Source organism: Miniopterus natalensis, chromosome 15 (assembly GCF_054644295.1).
Source record: "Miniopterus natalensis isolate mMinNat1 chromosome 15, mMinNat1.hap1, whole genome shotgun sequence".
In the NCBI taxonomy this organism is placed as follows: domain Eukaryota; kingdom Metazoa; phylum Chordata; class Mammalia; order Chiroptera; family Miniopteridae; genus Miniopterus; species Miniopterus natalensis.
In genome coordinates, this window is record NC_142095.1 from 9,674,438 (window position 1) to 9,695,007 (window position 20,570).

General features: G+C 46.2%; 1 protein-coding gene across 1 annotated transcript in view; it reads right to left on the minus strand.

The window, feature by feature from the left end:
* The window catches only part of ARPP21 (cAMP regulated phosphoprotein 21), a 92,152-nt gene that overhangs the window by 41,809 nt on the left and 29,773 nt on the right, over positions 1-20,570 (minus strand). Inside the window, exons 12-17 of the mRNA XM_087824877.1 lie at positions 18,787-18,846; positions 14,329-14,561; positions 9,905-10,147; positions 2,422-2,576; positions 1,781-1,885; positions 602-862 (exon numbers count right to left, since the gene is read on the minus strand). Coding sequence (XP_087681003.1) covers positions 602-862; positions 1,781-1,885; positions 2,422-2,576; positions 9,905-10,147; positions 14,329-14,561; positions 18,787-18,846 — 1,057 coding nt within the window. The remainder of the gene's footprint in view (positions 1-601; positions 863-1,780; positions 1,886-2,421; positions 2,577-9,904; positions 10,148-14,328; positions 14,562-18,786; positions 18,847-20,570) is intronic.

Here is a 20,570-nt window from a genome sequence, read left to right on the forward strand (position 1 = left end):
AGACAGTAAAAATCAGTGATCTGTGGTGTCGTACATGCTGGAGTCAATTAAATATGATTAATGGCTACTTGTGAGAGCACCAGTGAGCTTGATACACACCCTCCCCCTGGGGGGAAAGGAAAGGACAGTGGATATCAGCTTAGCTTCCTCCTTTATACTACAGAGGAGCTCCTGCCTGGAGCACCAGATCAGCTCCAGAAAATGCTATAATCGATAAGAAAGGAAGGAACAAATTTCCAGAGCAGCAAAAAGAGAGCACTGAACATCCCCCAGGGTCAGGCTTGCTTCTTTCCCTTCCTGGGCAAGCCAGTGAGCGGGACACTGCAGGGAAGGGGCTGCTTTCATGTGGCCTCTGCACCAGCAGTCTGGAAAATGGGACGTTTCCCCACTGTATCAGGGACAGTTGGGTCAGTTTCACTTAGCTTACTTTTTAGGCCCCAAGGCTTTGCACAAGGACAGCCCAGGTCCTGCAGGTGGGGAATATAAGCCTGGACTAGAGGGGCAAGACATATTGAACTGGTGATACTCTGCATGGAAATATATAGGCCCAAGTGCACCACAGATCGTCTCCGGGTCACGGGTGTGAGAAAGGCATGCTTACCTGTGCGGGCGGAGGCTGTTGCACAAACCCCTGTGGTGAGGGAGGGGCCTGGAGGACTTGCTGAGAGAGGGACGGTCCAGAGCCCGAGAAGCCCCCTGTGGGGAGCTGCTGGCCGGTGGAGGCGATGACATAGCTGGGCTGCTGGCTTGGCTGTGGCATGAGGGATGGCGGGTAGACAGGGCCGGGCGGGGGCTCAGGAGTCTCTCCGGAGGACTGCCTGCTCAGGTTCATCTGGCCGAACTGTGTTGCCACGTCTTCTCTCTGCAGGACACAGAAATAAAGGAGGAAATCAGCAAGATCCACTTAGTGAAGGGAGAGGCACATACAGGCCACGTGCTTGTCACTGTGGGAGAGGCAGGGAGTACAAGTTGAAAAAAATAAAGGAATTCTGCATCCAGAACAAGAAAACATAAGAGAAAACAGATTTAATCATCCTGAGGAACAAGATGGTAAACAATTTGACCCACATCTCCCTTTTGCAATGGAAATAAATTATTATTATTTTGATTAAGGGCTTGGGCTCCTCAGGATGGTGCTGAGACAAGGAGGGCTTGGTGTTCTGTCCTGAAGGGCCAGCTGGTCTTCCCAGCGGTAACCACAGGATCTGTCACTGGGGAGAGGAAGAAGGACTTGCCGTCACCATCACCCACGGCTACTGCAAAGATGGAGCCAGGACGGGCGTCACCAACATGCTGGGTGGGAGCCCATTTGCTTATTAGGGGTCATTGTCCACTCTTATTGTCCAGAAGGACCTAGTACATGGTGGGAAAGTGGAGCGGAAATTGGGGGGGTTGGAATGTGAGAACAACTATATCAGGAGCGTAGGGTGAGGGTGGTCACCATCTCAACACTGACTTTAAGGTATATCTCAGACCCTCACACCAAGTTCATGTGTCTCTGTGCTTCTGACTTCTAATTCTGAAGGCATTCAATTCCTGATTAGCTGGTAAACTCTTTAAAAAGTACCAGATTACAGAAGCACTCAACATGGGACAGATGATAGAAAGACCATGATTTTGAAGCTGGGTGCAATGTTCTGGAATGAGCCATTCACACACACACACCCCATCATAGTCAGCCCAGGGCACCCACTCAGCATGAGCCAGCCCTGCACAGGAAAGTGGTCAAACCAGCGAGTATGCCCTCCCCGGGGAAAAGTCAGACACACGTAATCCATACCATGGGGAACTGTTGCGTTGGAGACATAGGCAGGAGGTGCTGGGGAGGAAAAGAGACAGCTGGATATTGCACAGACTGGGAGGAAGCCTGCAGCCCCTGGACAGACTGGAGGGAAGAAAAAGCTGATCAGGTAACAGGGAAGCACTGGGGGCTTGAAATCCCGCCGGAAGGCCGTCATATCTGAAGCATGTCACCCACCGCCCCTTACGGGTCCCCTCGGCTCAGCGCACTGCAGAGAGGGGGACCGGCCCCAAGGGAAAGTGGAGTCCACGCAGCCGGAGCCAGCCAGCCCTGAGCGAGGCTCGTCCGCTCAGCGTGGTCTGTGCTGGGAATGGGTGAGCGAGGTGATGCAAAGGCCTGGGCAGGAATCCAAGTTCAAGTCCCAAGAAAGGCTCCTTGATACACACAAGGCGCATCTAGCCCTGAGATAAACTCGTGTGATTCATTCTCCCTAGAGCCGCGCCCCCCCAGGCAAGCCGGCGGATGGCATCAGCTCTGCCTAAGCTTAAGGATCCAGACGGAATCCTCCGGACCTGCGACTGGGGACTCCAGGCTGCGGGCTTTCCTTGGCGCGCCCTGCTCCGACGACGCTGCAGCCTCCGGCTTGGAGCACTGCTCCCTGCCTTCCGCCAGCTGCTTACCTGAGCGACCAGCGGGCCCGCCAGCGGCGGCTGCGGAGAGGGCTGCTGCCGGGGCTGCTGCTGGGCCGGCCCCACGACGGCGCCGCGCAGGGGCTGCTGACTGGCGGGGGGGTTGTATATGGCGGGGCTTCCGTCGGGATTCACAAAGGGCTGGCCTGCAACGGAATTGGAGCTCGGTCCAGGTGGGCCTCCCAGCTCTCCTTCGCCAGCAAGAACCACTCTGGATACTTCAAAGGCCACCTAGCCTGGCCGGCGTGGCTCAGTTGTTGAGTGTCGTCTCATGCACCGAGAGGCCACCGGTTCGACTCCTGGCCAGGGCGCATGGCCCGGTTGTGCGTTTGATCCCCAGGAGGGGGCGGGCAGGAGGCAGCCGGTCGATGTTTCCTCTCTCATCATTGATGTTTCTGTTTCTCTCTCCCTCCTTTCCCCTCTCTGAAATCAATAAAAAAAGATATATTTTTAAAAAGCAACCTCAGGTAAAGAGGCAGGGCAGTGGGAACCCGGGACACGAGCCTTCACCACGTGAAGACGTGGCTGCTTCTGAGCCACCCAGTTAGCCCAGGTAATGATGTAAGGCCAGAGCAATTTCAGGAGCAGCAATAAACCCCCCGCCTCCAGGGAGGCTTGCCAAAGCCCGGCGCCCCTGTGTGGCGGCGCCCCGCGGAGAAGCAATCTTCACGAAGCCCTGTGTTTGCGGCCCTGTGCCTCCCGTCGGCGGGACCAGGCACACTGGGAGGGGCTGCTTTCCTTGCGCACAATTCCAGCTACGTTTGGCTGTACGATATTTACCAATACATTTGCTTAGCTTCCCTTAGCCTTGTCACCAATTCAGTATCATTGTCACTTTCACAAATACCTATAGACACACACAACAAAACATACCACATCCATCCACTTGCTCCTCTGCCTGGACACACGCTGGGGTACATGGGGGTTAGATTTTGAAGGTCATGCATAATAAACTGATCATGGGACCATCTTATAATGGTCAAGGAAATGTGGTCATTTGCCTTGTGAAATAATGGCATGGTTCAGGTTTTTATTACTATTTCTTTGGGCAGTGTTTTAGAGTTTACAAAATAGTATTATTGGAGCCTTGTCATGGCTCTGTGAGGAAGGAAAGTGTCACCTCCCGATGTCTCAGGAGAGGAAATGAAAGCCCACCAGAAAAGTTACAGGTATAAGCAGCTGAAGGGAAGAGAGTCTGGGGCAGCAAATGAGAGAGACAAGGGGGAGGAAAGGAAGCTAAAGGAGAGAACCAACAGGTTTCCAGTGTGGCAGGTACAGTGACAGGCACCTGACATGCATGATCTTAGCTCTTCCAACAACCCACAGATGTGCAATCTCACCCAACTTTGGAGACGAGAAAATGAGGCCTCAGAGGGAGCAAGCAACTTATTCAGAAAGACAAAAAATAGTGAGAGAACCGGGAAGTGACCCTGGTCAGTAGGACTCTGAGGCCTATTCATTTCCCATTATACCCAAGAACTGAAGTAAGCCACCAAAGTCTACAGAATGAGCACCTGGTACCCTGAAAAAATCCAACCATCACTGGAAAGTCTTAATCAATGCACGAGAGGTGGGGGCATGATTCAAGGTGGACTCACGCCCAGGATTGGTAGATACAGAGAGAGCAGGATCAGAATCTGGGGCACTGGATTGGCAAACTGTGTGTGAGTCCTTTCTTCCCTTTTCTATACCCCCCACATCCCTACGGGAAAGGGAGCAGGAGGTATGTCTGTCCCTAAACTGAAGGCACAAAAATATTCTCTGGGAATCTGAGCTAAATGCCCGTGAGGAGGAGAGGAACTCCCCCAAACGAGGCTGGTGTCTCACAGGAGAGGCAGAGGCAGCTTGCTGAGTTCCTCCTGAGCACTATTCTAAAGCCTCTCCCTGCACTGCTCGGTGGGCGGGGCTCCCGTGAGCGTCTCATCCAGGTAGGGGACACGTGATGGCCGAGGAAATCTGCCTTGTGCTTTCATAATGTACAACCAAAGATCACCAGCAACGTGAGGAAAATTAACAACAGCAGCAGCAACGAAACAGGAGAGGGAAGATATAAAAACTCACCCAAAGGAAACGTTACTCCAGTGAAAAAAAGTTGTATGCTATTTAACAACAAAGAACAAACTGTTCTCAAATGGGAGCTAGGCTAATTAGCCGATGTTTGCTAAGTGAAAGAAACCCGTCCCAAAACGGCAGCGACTGTAGAATTCCAATTCCACCGCATTCAACACCAGGCAACACTTGCCAACGCAACAGGACTCCGAATAGTGGTGCCTCTAAGGGGACGTGAGGGAAGCTCCCGGGAGACTAGACACACTCCGTGTCTTACTCTGGGTGATGCTTACACAGCTGCTCACGTATGCAAATATTTCCCAAGGCTACATGTCGGACGTGTGCGGATCATGCACGTCACCTATGCCCTTTACAAAGGACATTAAGAAAGTGAACTGGGATGGGTCGGGGAGGCAAATGCTGGTATCGTGGGGAAGCCAAACAAATTTCTCACAGGTAAAGGGCAATGGACTTGACCTCACTCAGCTCAGTCAGGAACCATAATGGGAGCTTAGCACTCCCCGTTATTACCAGAAAACGTCAGCCCAAGAGCCTTAAAGGCTGCGTTTCCATGAACACACCTGCCAGAACTCAGGAAGTTCTGGGAACAGCCCCACAACCAATTACAAATGCTGCGGTGGAAGCCAACGTGCCGGAGTTACAGCCACAGAACAGTGACTAAGTTGAATGGCACTTGTTCCTAATGTTCCTCATGGACATTTGTTTCCCTGTCATTAGCATTTAATTTTATCTACATTTCATTGTTTTGCATTTTTTCCCCTCTTTCAAAAAATAGCTTTCTTCTGGATTTTACATCTGCAACCCTTTTCCCTCCAAAACCCCTCAGCAATTTGGGAAAAGATGAAAAAATAGGTCAATTTTCAAAAATCTATCATCCCATTTAGTGTTCTAATCCTTAGCAACCCCTATTTGTTCATATCTTTAAAAGAGGGGAAATTTGGGTACCTAACATTTAAAAAAATCTTCACAGCAACTTTATATGAAATCATTTTAAAATTAGTCTCACTATGTGCTCACACAAATACACAGACACACAAACATATACACAAAGATGGCAAAGTAAAAGAAAGAATCTATTCTAGTTTATATGACTTTCAACAGCCCAGGGAGAAGTGAAATGCTGACCATAATTAGGGTGAAAAACAACTGTGAAATAGTCAGATGTTCTTTTTGACAAATTTTAGATCCCGTTTGAAATATCATCAATATGCCGTGGACCAGAAGAAAGAAATGGTCCTAAGTAATTACATAGGAAAAGTACTAAGAATTCGCTTGGGTAGAGAGCGGTGGCAGGTTCTTCTGGAAGGAGAAGAAAGCATAGAAGACTGACTTAATGCTCGCCAAGGAGAAGTAAAAATGACAGAGGAACATGGAAGAGGTAAGGTGGAAAGAGAACAAACATTTCCTTAGAGATCAAGGATGGGCGACTACGGTTTTCAAGTCGGGCAATGATCACCTCTCTGCATTCTACCATTTCCACCCATCCAGATGCAATGACTGCTGAATATAAGCAATTTGTTTGAATGACAGCTGCTGAAGACCAAAGGGGACAGGAAAACTAGCTGGCCCTGGGACTTTCAGCCTAGAAGAGGTTTTCATGTCAGGACCTACACTGGCGTGCCCAGCAGGCCCTGGCACGTGTGCTGGCACAGGTACAGAGTGCAATCGCAGGGGTGAGCCAGTGCTGAGCCAGGACCGGGGAAAGGACTCAATGCAGAGTGCTCATTCCTCTCCGATACATGCCATTAGGTGAGAAGTTTCTCCCCTCTCCACAGCAACATGTATAATGTGTAATAGATATTCATTTACTAATATATAATTATTGATCACCTGCACAGTGACTAAAACTTTGTTATCCATTCCAGGATGCAAAACAAAAACAAAAACGCAACCAAGTATGACCCCTCCCCAGAAAGAGCTTATAAATGTGTTGGTATCAAGGAAATGAACCCAGGGGCAATGGACACAGGAAGCAAAGTAGTCACATGCTTTTGGCTCCTAACACTGAGGCATGACTGTCATGTACTTGGCAGAAGTTTATTTATTTTAAAAGATAGGAAGGGGGTGGGAGAAAGAGATTGTCCTTTCCTAGGATTTAGAAGGCAATCCATCAAGCTATAAGGGAGCTGGCGCTTAGGCATAGGCAAGGATTAATTCAGATCTTGCAAAGATATGTTTAAAGATAGCACACAGAAACTTCCTAGGGCATTTGAGACAAAGGTAGAAGCAGTCTGGATAAACAGATGCTAGAAGTCTTGTGACTTATAAAGAAGTGTAGGGTCACGGAAGCCCATCAGGAGCATTTCAAAGAGGCCAGGACTGCAGGGCCGCTCGCAGTGCAGTCCCTGAAGGCTGCCCTCATCCCACACTCATGAATTTGCAGCCGACGAAGGCAAAGCAAAATGGAAGGACGACATACAGGGGCATTAACGAGGACTTGGGGGATGCCAAAGGCTGTTGGCATCTCTGGATAGCACCAAGTTGAAAGAAAATAGCCAAGCAAAGATGAGCTTCTGCTAGAAATTTCCAAAAGGAGGCTGAGTCCAAGACAGTTGGAGAAAGATCAGTGTCAAGACTCAGGCCAGGCTCGCCTTGCAAAGGTGAAAGACGTAACACGGGAACTTTTGGAAAAAGAGCCTCCACAGCAACCCCCTCACCCCGATGCCCGGAAAGCAAAGGAAGAGCAGGGCAAAGGTCCTGAGCCAGGGAGAGGCCAGCTGAGCGCTGGGTCTAGGGCCAGACAAAATAAAAAGTGGTGGCTGGATTTGGGGAACTGCAAGAATATTTGTCCAAATATTTAGTATTTAGCGAGAGCCATGCCAGTTGTATTGACGAAGGACGTTTCATTTTTGTTTCACTTAGTAGACATGACAGGCAGGCGCCTTCCTATTTTCAAATCATTGCTTGTCTTATCCCTGCTTAAGACAGATATTTATCCACCCTAATTTTATACATGAGCCACATTTTCAAATATAAGACACTAGGTGAAAAACTCCCTATCCATATATATTTACATATATATATATATATAAATATATGGGTAGTTGATAATTATCCATTCTAGGGAAGTAAAAACATAGCCAAGTATGATCCCGTCTCATAGGAGCTTATAAATGCGCTGGTCACAAGAAAATGAACCCAAGAAAAATTGTCACAAGAAGCAAAGCAGTCCTATGCTCTTGGTTCCTAACAGCACTTCGCTTCCACCATGTGTCTGGCAGATGAAGAGACATGCGGACTTCAGCTGACAGCAATGACAGAGAAAGAGGAGCTCCAGCCCGAAGCAGGCAGATTTCCAGTTTCAATAGTAGAGTCCCGATCGAGATTAGATAGACAGACAGACATGCACATATACATACCCCAACGCACACATATACGTACATGTATGTGCATAGTTTCAACTCATAAAAATAAACACATTCTGTAAAAGAAGAAACATCATAGTTCCCCTTGTATCTCACCACTCAACCACAGCACACAATTTATTAATACACTCTCCTTCTGGTCTAGGGATATGTGAATGTCCAGCATTTGTCAGATCAGAGAATTGTGTATGACAACGCTGTTCAGCAGCGTTATCAGATCCTGTCCCTTCCTTAGGATCCCTTCTGAAAGCAGATATTTTGACAACAGCTCTAAATGACTCTGTCCAATGAATAAGAATTGGGCCTTGGCACCAGAAAGCGCTTTCTTTCCTCTTCTGTAAACAAGATTACAGATGATAATAGACACATACACATGCACAGCCACACTGTCATTACAAATAATATTCTTGCATTATACCCAGAAAAGACTCTGTTGTGCTTTTTTGGAAACACTCTGCAATTTCGCTGAAAACAAAGCACTGAAAACTAACGCTTAGTTCTGTGCCCCTGTCTGCAAGCCCCCCTCGCAATGGAAAATGAAAGAACTTAAGCCGACAGAGTCAGACCGTCCTCCGATCAGCGCCCAGAGTAATTAGTATGATTCTGGTTTTTCTTTTAATTTCGTTGATAGTGCTTACAATGATCCAAATATAAGAAAAGCCATGTAATATTCTCCTTAGAAGTGTCTTAATCAGAAAGCTTTCAGATGGTTTTCAATAAAATGATTATGCCTTCTTTTCCCTGAAGCTGATGGCATTTTCAAAATGTCTCAATCAAACGCCATGCCTTGAGAATGTGCCATATGTTTTCATGAAAATGTGGCAATTATTCAAGTAACTATTTTACTATCATTCTCATGTTTCTCTGAATTTCCTAATTACTAGTAGCACTATATATGTGAGAAGATGGAGTTGGATCATTTTTACGAGGTTCACATCCGGTTTTGCATTTTCAAGTTTAGCTCATCAAAGAAATACTCTGCAGTAACCCAAACCAAACTTTGGATATATGTTGAGACAATTCAAGCATTATAAAGGCTTCTAAGGAGATGGCCAGTCAATGTCAAACCTTCCAACCCAGGGTTTCTCAACCACTGCACTGCTGACATTTTGGGCTGCATAATCCTGTGTCTGTAAGGAGCTGACCTGTGCACTGTAGGATGTTTTAGTAGCATCTCTGGCCTCTACCTTCTTAGATGCCAGCAGCGGTCCCCTCCTCCCTGGGTCATGATAATCAAAATGTCTGCAGATATTGCCAACTGGCCTTGGAGGCACAGGCGACATTGCCCAGCCTGGGAGGTCTCCCCCGTGGAGCAGATGTTCCTTAGTCTGTTGGCTCAATGCTCTGGGTCCTTTGGAACCAGTGTGGAAGTTAACTGGACACTAGAGAAACTGAACATTTAAGAACCAATAGCCATTCACCTTTGAAGAAACTATAATCATGAAGTTACCAGTTTTCCAACCCCCACCAAAACCAGTGTAGGCCTAAAAATCTCTAAAATCCATAGAAATTCGCTGCCCGTCTCCTCTTCACCATTGCTATTCCTCATTGTCTAGGAGGAATGGGGGATGTGGCAAGGTCAGAAGCATCTTCTATAGTGAAGAGTCCCCCACGTGTCCCAATTAATAGCTCAAGTTCCTGAAATATTCTGGATGCAGAAACACCACTAACGCCATAATAGGCTATGCACGGATTTGGTCTGAGAAACACAAAGTTTCATTAGCACGTCCCAGTTCATGGCTCCCTGATCTCGGGGCTTAGTTCCTGGGAATACACGAGAAACACTGTGGTCAATGAGGAGAGAACAGTGGGCATTTCGGGGAAGAATCTGTCTATATGCCTGTCTCAATACTGGGATCAATACGGATGGAGGTGACGGCAGCAGACCCGCTCGTCCTAAACCAAGATCCTTCGCGCAGGTCCACGCGCCCGTTCTCCTGCCCAACGATTTTCAAAAAGACTCGCTGCTAGAACCCTGAGGCCGAGCACGAGGGCGCCCGCTGGCCCCGAGCCCGCCAGGGCGGAGGCGGCGCGCTCACCTGTGTGCGGGTTCAGAAGGATGCTCCCGGGCGGGATGCCCGCCGCGGCCTCCAGCGGGCAGAGGATGTAGCTGGTGCCACCCGCGCCCGCCTGGGCGCCCCCGCCGTGCCCGTGCCCCGCGCAGGGCGCACAGCCTGGGGCGGGAGCCGCGGCCACGCCCGAGGCCAGGGCTGCGCTCTGGAGGGGCGGGTGGCTGCGGGACAGCGATCCTGAAGAGCCTGCGCTGCTGGAAGACTCGGAGCCTGCCAGGGAGACAAACCAACAGGTCAGTGAGCACACAGAAGGCGACAGAGGGCACGGCCCTGGGCCTAAACGCTGCTTTCATCCATCGCTAAAGGGTTTGAGGCGGGCGCTGCCAGGGCCAGAATAAGCAACGCCCCTCCCGCATGTGACTCCCATTTTATTCAAATATCTGCTGCATGTTTTTCTGATGCGCTAGTTTCCTAAAAATAAGAGAGATTAGGAATGGACACTCTCTTTTAGCCTTCTCAAATGCCACTAGGGTGGTTCATTGGTAAATGGCGCCCTAAAGCTCTGCATACGCGTATACCGTGGGCTGCCACAAGTGTTCACAGTTGGGAATTTTCTTTTTTTCCATGACTTGATTATCAATAGTGATAAAGTTTCAGGTTAATTCTGGATGCTCCATCTAACCAGCTGGTTTAAAATACTGAGGGTTCTGAATAACATATGGGGAGGAAAAGAAAGGATCTAAAAGGAATTTTGAAAATACTAGGAGTATCTTGAGACCACATCACTGATATTATAACCCTGAAGTCCCAGCCCCAGTGCAAACCGTAGCGTTTCTTTGAGGACTTGCTATATATGATCTGATGTTACAGTTCAAGTTTGACACTAGCACAGACTCAACAACAACAACAGTAATAATACAACAAAACTTCCTGCCCCCCGACATGTAAGGTCATACAGACATGATCATGCCCCTGTCTGGACTGAGGGGTTAGACAGAAAGAGTTGGAGACAATGAGGCCTGTCATAACTCTGATTTGGGGTGTGAGCTAGAGTGAACTTGAGAGCCATCCTCTGAAATGCCATCATCAAGAAAATAGTTCCCTTGTCTGTCAGTTTCTGTGGGAGGGTAAGAGCCTGACTTTTATAAATACCAATTAGCAAACACAGATGGCTTAATCAAACTGACCAGTCACCTCTCTAAACTCCTCCAGCACTTTTCCACCAGCTCACTGAAACTCCCCTGCCTTTTGCTTCAGCAAGGTTGAGTTTAAGCTCCCTCCCCTATTGTAATAGTCTTGACTCCTGTTGCAATTAGTTATAAATAAAGTCTTCCTTGCCTTTTCAACTCGTCTAATGCAAGTTTTCTTTTTTTAAGGACCCTGAAACATAAGTATTCTTTTTCTGAATTCAAGAAAATGTTTCCAGATCCAGGGTCAGAGTTCAGTAGAATAACCTAAAGCTTCTGAAATTACAAGGCAGAAGAAAATATCTAGGATGCATTAGTGTAGTGACGCAAATAAACATGCAGAAGAGGAAGCGGGAGCAAGATGAGGTGTCTTGTATTGGCTTCAAAAATACTCTACGGTGCAGATTAGGAGGGTGACAGCAAGAATGGCCTTGCATCCAGAAAACAAAATACCAGGCCATGCAAAATTACTAAAACAAAACAGAAGGCTATCTCATTTCTCTAGATGGGTTCTTCTTCAGGGATGGTTTCTGAACAAGTAATCTGTGCTTTAAGAAATTCTTCATGTGATGCTGACACAGCTAAAGGTGAGAACTCCTACTGTGCCAAGAGGGAGGGATGATAGAGAAACAGGGAGTCTGGCCAGTGTGAAAGAAAGAGGTGCCATACTCTTATTTTTCACCATACCGCCTCTACCAAGAAGCTGCTAAGGCTGGAGCACCAGCACCAGTTGAATCCTCATCACAAGGAGAAGTAGTGACATAATGACATCATCTGCTGCCACAGGTGTGTGCTGGACATTTGTTAGGTGACCATCTGCTCAGTGTGGGGTTTGCAACAGGGGGAAGGCAGCCTCGGCGCCAGAGAAAGCGCTTGTACGTGCAGACTTCAGTAATGTGCCTTTTCCAAAATGTAGGAAAACATGTTTCCCACTTGGAAAAAGCATCATTATTATCTCTGTAAAGCGCCAGCCTATGTAATCGGAGGAGGAGAGTAGCGTAAATGTCACCACTCCAGACCTGCTTTCTGAAAGGTAAAAAGTTTTCAAGTCTGCTGTGCGCAATGAGGTAAACAACGGACAACTTGTGCTGTTCTGACGTTTCATGACAGCAGAACTGACAGCTCTGCTTCATAAAAACCATCCTGGGAAATTGTGGGTTTATTTTGACATCCTATCTTGATCTCCTTTATTATTATTATTATTTTTTGCTTTCCATTCCTGCACCTTGACAAGCTTTCAAATGGAGACACTTAGATTTAAAAAAAATATGTCTGAAGCACTTGCAATTTCTAACCATTCTTCAAAGAACATGGCATTTGAGCATTCTTGAGGTGTTTTAAATGTTTCCAAAAATCTTTGCTTTGGAAGCGATTGGGGGCTGGTGCACGAGAATGACGATTAATTTAAAAATCATAAGAGCTCTTTTGGTGTACTGGAATTTTCAAGTGCGCCATTTAAGGTACTTGGTTCCTGCCTTTTAAGAAGATTTAAAACTATTGAACCTTTCTTAGTTTACAAGAGCTTAAGTGCACCACAGTGGATTTCCTTGACTTCAGTTGCTGCAATAGTGGGATATAAGAGCAATTAATTAGAGCTAGAAATCAAGAATTCTCCAATTGGTGAATAAAAATGACAGAGCCCACCTGAACCTTTCCAAGAAGCAAGATTTATATATATAAAGGAGTGACTGTAACTAAATGCTATTAATTTCCTGCCTATGTAGGAAAACACAAGATAATTTCTCAGGAGGCATTTGTCAACAGCATAATGATGCTAAACCATTAGCATAATGAGCCTCGGTTTCATAGAATCCCTCCTCGTGTGAGTGGCGCTTGGCTGAGAAAGGATTCGCAGTCTAGGGCAGCCCATGTCCCACCTCTGGCTGGTGGTGTCCACTTACCACTCCCCCCCGGCCCCGGCCTGCCACTTACTTTCAACCCCAGATCATGGCTGCACCCCCAGGGCCCGTCACAGAATCACAACCCTCACCCCACCCTAGCTGAGTCAGGGCCTCCAAACTTCTGAAGCAATACCCAAACCAAACAAACAGTGCCAGTTCCTGCTAAACTGAGATGGTGGTGGACGGAGACCTGGGGTGGTGAACACACAATACAGTATACAGATGCTATATTAGACAACTGTACACCTGAAACCTATCTAATTTTATTCACCAAGGTCACCCCAATAAATTCAATGAAAATAATACATAAAGGAATGAATACATAAATAAATAAAACCTTCAGTTCATGGAGGACTACTGAAGTGTCGCCTGTTACCTTCCTGGGATATTATGAGGTATTTTAATTGTAAACATTTGAAAGTAATTTGTAAAAAATGCTGAGAGATTTTGGGAGACAGAAGAGCTAATAACGGTAGGCCATGTGGGGTATTTTGCAGACTCAACCCCTTGGTGTTGACACTTCCATCAGTTTAAAGTTGTTTCAGGTTAATGGTTCTAATCTCTCATCATCATGAACTCCCAAAAACTGTCCGCATGAACTTGAACTACCAAACTCAAAAGATCACTATTCACTGAAGGAAGAAAACAAGAAGAAAACAGATGCATGAACCTGGCTACTTGGAAACTCTAAACGTTTTGAGGCTCACTCCCCTTATCTGCAAAGCAAGGATGGAAAACATTTAATGGAAATAATAAAAACAAACAAAACCTGGTGTTTACTGAGGACTAATAACTTGCCAGGTATTGCTTTGAGCATATTAACTCTTGGTTTTAACAAGAACTTTGAAATATGGGTGCTATTATTATTCCCATTTCTCAGGTGAGAAAACTGAGGCACAAAGAGGTTAACTAACTTGCCCAGGGTCGTGCTAACAGTATGCCAAAGCAGGAACGGAAACTACTACTATCAGAATTACCTTACAATGTGGTTTTAAGGAATAACTCCGAGTATTAAAATTTTAAAAAGCTAACCTTTGTCAAATAGTTGCCCTGTGCAGGTATTTGGTAACCATATTTATAGAAATGATTGAAATTAAACTTAAAACAGTCTCCTGAGGGGGCTGGTTAGCGTAATATTCTATTGTAACCTACGTTTTACAGATGAGGAGACCGGCGATGGGAGAGGTTAGTAACTGGACTCAGGCACCCCGCTAGCAAGAGCAGCGCTGCTAAGCTGCGCCTTCTGACGTCCGTCCGCCGCAGTGATTAATGTCATCGCCACCAACGCCAAGTCAGAGGGCGGGGCGGCTCTGCAGCCTGGGGAGGGTTGGGGAAACGCAGGGCTGAGCCCCTTCGCCCGAGCTACCTGCTTTGGACAGCCGGCCGGTGCTCCTGGTGCTGGCCGAGCTGTCGCCCCGGGCCAGCACCGCCACGCCGCCCAGGCTGGCCGTCCGGGTCACGGCGGGCCGCAGGCCGCGGCCCGAGCTGTCGGAGTCGGTGCTGCTCCAGGCCCGCTGCTGCTCGGGCCACTTGAGTTCGGTCTCCGAGCTGCTCTGCCGGCTCCCGCACGTCCTCGCCGAGCCGTCTCTGTTGCCCCTGGAGCGCGGCCGTCGGAAAAACGCACAGGGACAGCGTTACGCTCCGTGAGCAGCGGGGGACAGAGGGGACCTTCCCGGGAGAGTCGTCTCCACGAGACCCTTCTAGTCAACCCTTTCCATCGAGCCTGCTGCCTCCCGAACAGCCACAGACACCCCACCGGGCAGGCAGGCGACACATCTCACATAACGTGTTACACACAGGAAAAGTCCCCCTGGCAATGTCACGGGGCCCCTCTGCCGGTGAAGGAGAAACAGCTAGAAAACCAGGGTGTGCCGTGTAATCGGAAGCTTGTGTGTGCGAGCCGAGGGAAGGTGCAGTCTCCCCGCCGAGTCAGCAGTGAAGCGACCTTTGGAACCGCCTGTGGCCTTGCGTGATCCTCAAAGCAACGCCCCGGAGGACGGCTGTTGTCCCCCCAGCACTGTGGCTGGGCTGTGGGGAATGCTGACAGTTCCAGAAAAGCCACTAACTCCCCTGGCTCTGCGAGGCCCCTCTGACTTCCTGAGGCTGTGACAGCCGGCCCGGGAATGGGGGATGACCCTGCCACCCTGGTGAGGATGCTGCCCCCCAAGTTCAGCCTCTCAGCCCTTCCCAGGAACCGCTCGTGACCACAACAGTGTAAGCGCCGGGCTCACAGGAAACACGCCAAGGGGACCGGTGAAAGCAACAGACAGACAGACGAAAGCTCCACCGGTGAAACAACACATTTGTTCAAAATTCAAACAGAAAAGGAGGGAATGTGTTGGAAGAGAGCCAATAGCCAGAAGTGAATTTTGAAGACTCCAGAGAATCTCTAAGCTGTGGACCAAATTGCATGTCTTTTCCAGAGAAAGTGGGTGAAATTTGCATTTTCATTGGTTTCCAATCTGCTTAAAGAGTAACTTAGTATTTTCAAAGCTTTTACCGCAGTTGGAAATAATGGCTCATAAAATATTCTTAGATTCCCATGGATTATAAATAAGGGGACATAAATCAAGGGCAGTAGATATAACCCCTATTTTCATATCACTGCACGATGCGACATACTCGATCCTGATCCAGATCTCACAGATGGGATTAGGAGCTTTGCTGATAAATATTCTCCTAAAGGCAGTAATGGGCCATTGGGGGCTAGAGGTACGCACACCTGATTGAAACACACACCAGCCAAGTTGTGCGGAAGGTACACAGAAAATTTTAGGTTTGGCTTCAACTTTATCTACTAAACTCTCTAGTCCCTGAAAATGGAAGGAGGTACCGGACCCAAAGATAACAAAAATGACGCAGCTCATCTGTGATAGGAGCTAAAGGGGGGGAAGGAAGTGGAACAGAGACTCACAAAACAAAAAGCACTGCTGTCCTAGGTCAGTGTTTTCTTACAAACATTCTCTCTGTCCTCAGGACCTTAGGAAGACTGGTCTTAGAAACAAGGACCACCTAAAAGAAGACAACGTTGCCAGCAGGAAGGATCAAACACTCACCAATGGCCAGGTGACTTTAGTTCTTAAACTCCTTTGAAATTTAAGAAAGCCAGAGGAGGTAACCTGGAGGAAAAAAGTACCCTTTTCTGCTAGAAAGGTGAGCAGTTTTTCTCTTCCTGATTGTCTCCCCTTCAACCTCCAAATTCAACTTCATTCTTTTTCCATTTAATTCGGATGAGTTTGACCCGCCTTTGACAAAGCCTGCCTAAATATGACTTAGCAACTGCAAGTGTACAAAGGATGTGACAATAACCTCAGCTACAGCTAATTCGGAATGTTTATTATAGGAAAAGATTTGAGTTGGTTCTTACCTTGGCATCCTGTATGTGTCAGAAGGAGATGTGGGGTGATCCTGACTAATTCTGCACCAGTGACCCCTCTTCCCATGAACTCTGCACCTCCCTGGGAGGAATCCAGACTTCCTCTAAATGCCAGTGTGGCTGGGCCTTTCTCTGCAAAGGAGGTGTCCACCACTATTCCTGGGTGCAAGCTGGGGTGCGGTAGTTTACACCCTTCCCTTTGGCAGAGCTGTTTCTAGAATATTGGGTAGCTCCTATAGACTTCTGCCGTATCCCCTGGCCAATAAGGCAACCTAAGATTTCCTTAACTCCACCAGCACAAATCATCTTTCCTAAGTGAAGATCTGTGCATGTTGAAAGAGGGAATTTAAGCCCTGGCAGGTGTGGCTCAGTTGGTTGAGATTCGTCTCATGCACCAAAAGGTCACCAGTTCGATTCCTGGTCGGACACATGCCTGGGGTTGTGGGCTCCATCCCTGCTAGGGGGTGTGCAGGAGGCAGCGGATCGATGTTTTGCTATCACATGGCTGTTTCTCTCTCTCCCTCTCCCTTCCTCTTTTTCTAAGAATCAATAAAAAATATATATATTTTTAAAAGAGAGAATTTGAATTCTGCTTTAGAGACCTAGCATTAATGAAGTTCAAAATGTGTCTAACTCTAATGTATGATATCTAGATATTTACACATTGAAGTTGTATTTTATAATGTTCTATCTAGTGATTCTTCTCAGCACTGGCAAGGTGAGGTCCAGAACTGAATTTCGTATCTACTGGGGCGTGGCATCATAAAAAAAATACCCTCCAGAGCCTTTCCGTCCCTCCTAAGTGCAGTCCTGGTCCCCTGCTGCTGGAAACCAGGGAGACAGTAGGAATGAGCGGTCTGGTCATCAGGAGGAGCTGGCCCTTTGGGCAGAGCTAGAATTCGACCCTAGAGCAGTTATCAAGCACCGACTCGAAGTTCTGTTTCTATGCTGATGAACGTAACTGATACCATTTCTTTTCCTTAGTGTCTGCGCAGGACCTTTTTGGACTCACGCTCGGTCTGATGCACAGTCTGAATCGCTTTACCATGCGCGGGTGGCTCTGTGCGAGGTCGTCTTCCGAGTTCCTGCGCGCGGGGTTTGGGGGGCACGGTGTCCGTGTTGGGGTGGCTGACCTGAGGGGGTGGCAGCCCTGGCTAGGGACCAGGCGGGGGCTGTGTGAGACTGACTGGTCGGTAAGGGGCAAGAGCCCACATTGTAGCCAGACTGCCGAAGCCAAGCAGGCGTGGCGTGTGCGTGCAGGAGCGCGGGTCAATGCCAGCCTCCTCGGGCTTTCGGGGCAAGAGGCAGGCTACTGTCTTAACCTTCGAGTGAGAAGCACCTACTTAGGCAAGCGGAGGGCATTAGACTGTGCAGGTCAACCTAGAAATATGAAGGAAGTGAAAAAAAAGATCCTGGTTTTGGTTTCAGCCACAGTGTAAAGGGAACAAATGACTCTCCCTTTTCCAATGATGAGGTCCTAACTTCAGATCTACTGCAAAAAGATACTTTCTAAGCGCACAATCCATCTGTTTTTCTTGGTGTCCTTTTTTGTTCTAAGTGGGCAAGAGTTTTACTTATTTGTTTGTTTGTTTTGCCTGTCCTACAACAGAGATGAGTCCTAATATTCACAAAAGCACTAACGTATTAATATATGTGTTAGGAATTGAGTATACAAAGAGGATTGTGTATATTCTTTGTTTCATAATGAATGCTAGAGATACATTTAATAGAGTAGTGAGAACATGGGTGTGATCCCTCTGTTTTCATGGAGCTTCCAGACAAGTTTATAGCTTAAAAGTATATAATATTATATATAGTTACTAAATTATAATAATTATATTGTATAATTTAATATTATATATTATAGATAATCATGTATATGTGTGTGTGTATATGTATATATACACACACACATATCATCTGTTACCCATATCCCACAAAGATCTTGATTTAAGTAGTTCACTCTAATTGGAAGCAATCTCATATTTCCCTTTAGAAATAAAATATATGCTTGAAAAAAAATCCTGTTTGAAATAGTACGATGGGTAATAGCTAAAAATCAAGCACTCAAATAGAGTTATCATTGATTTGTTTCCAGTGCTGGGAATGCATACACAATTGCAACCTGTCAGAGAAATTCTAACTCTGTAATTCACCAAAGTTGATTTGGGAATGCTAAATCTGTGCTAGCCCTTGAGAAAATAAAAACAACCAGAAAATCAGAGGAAGAAGCCTAAAGGATTGTATCCAAAGTAATGTCTCCTGGTCCAGTATCTCACGTTATCCAATATGGCTTCAACCAGCTCTGTAACAAGCTTTACAAAGAGATAACCCAACATCTTTTGTTTCATGAACAGAGATATTTTATACAAATATACTTATATTTAACATTGATTCTGCCACATAATCTGAAAACACAGTTTTAGAAAAGGAAACCATACCAACCGAAAGAGCTGTCTTTTCTTATAGGTCTCATTGCATATGTTACTGTCTTCCAAGAGCCGACTGGAAATGAAAAACATGATTTTTATGATATAAAACCTAAGGGGAATAAATGGATGTGACTCTACTATAACACACTTGTCTTGCAGATCAACCCCATATACTGTTTTATTTGCATGACACTGAATTTTGCCATAATAAATGAATGGCGGGATGATTTTTCCCTACCCCAGGATTCAAACACTGATGCTGGGTAAGGGAGAAAGAAGAGCCGAGGAAATAGAGGGGACTGGGAGAGGAGGGGAGAAGAAAAGTAATTGATACAGAGAGAATATATATTTAAGTAAATATATTAGTTGTGATTACTTTTCTTTGGGTTATAATAAAGTTATTCCTTATTTCTTGAGCATAGTGAAATATTGGCATTCGAAAGGCAGGGATCCAAGAAATATACTTATTTTTGTAAGGAATTCACTCAATTAAAATTTTGCTTTATGGGAACATCAAGACTTGTTCATGCATGCAGTGCGTGTATGTGACCAATTATCGTATTGATGAACACCATCAAATCTGAATGTAAGGAACACAAGTTATGTTAGCAGTATTTTTGTACAAAACCCAAATAAACGAGTATAATTAGAGAGTAAGGTGGGGAAATGATTGGCTAGAAGACTAGGGGATAAGATTTCCCACTAGACTAACTTATAAATGCCCACTTAACCTTTTTGGTGAGGGTATACAATTTTGGAATTGTTCAGAATCATCCCTAAGATGCTAATGCTTGTGGATTCTTAACTTGACTGTAAATAAGGGATACCTGTCTGACTCTGCGTGAATTTCTAAGGCTGTTTTTGAATGCCTCATGTAGACCTGTGTTCTCATTTCATCTCTTCTTCCAAAACAAGTGTATTCAATTGAGGGACTTAGTTACTTGAATATTTATAATTGCTAATATGAATGATGGCATTTTTTCCCCTACCAATCATTTCTAGTGCCCAGTTTAAACTTTCTCTAAGTACTAGAATTGAATCAAACAGCCTACATTTTAATCAATTTTATAGGGGCCACCCATTAAGCTGACACCCAAAATAAAACTAAACACTGCTTTTAAAATGGATACTGTATTTCCATTCCAAGTTACCCATTAGTACAGCAAATGTGGAATTCCTTAATTCCCCTTAAAAAAATCTGCAATTAAATCAATGGAGCATTTTAATACCTATGTCAGTTTAGAGCTATTTAAAAATAGATCCAGAGACAGAAGCATGGAGCAGACTGAGGGATCTCAGAGGGAAGGTGGGGAGGGGGCGTGGGTGGGGAGGGGTTAATCAAAGACCTTGCATGCTTATATGCACAACCCAGGGGCACAGACGATAGTGTGGGGAAGGCCGGGGGTGAGGCGGATGCAGGGGGAGGGGATGAATGGGGGAAAAGAGGGGACATCTGTCATACTTTCAACAATAAAGATAAATTAAAAAGAATAAAAATTAAAAAGATACATGCTAAACTTGAAAAATTTCTGCTCTTATGCTCAAGACTTTGTATGAATTTTATAACTCATTCATTTCACAGCAAGCACCTCCTCCTCCTAACTCCCAAGTCAGGTGTACTGCTAAATCCAGACCAGTTAGATAAGATTTCCAAGTTAGGCCTTTTATAGAAACTGGTGCATTATTCAGAATGAGAAACTTAAAGCAACATTATTCTAGTTATTATTTGTATAGCTATAGATAATCACAGGGCACAGGAAGTGGTTAACAGTACCAAATATACAAGTGCTTTTAGCG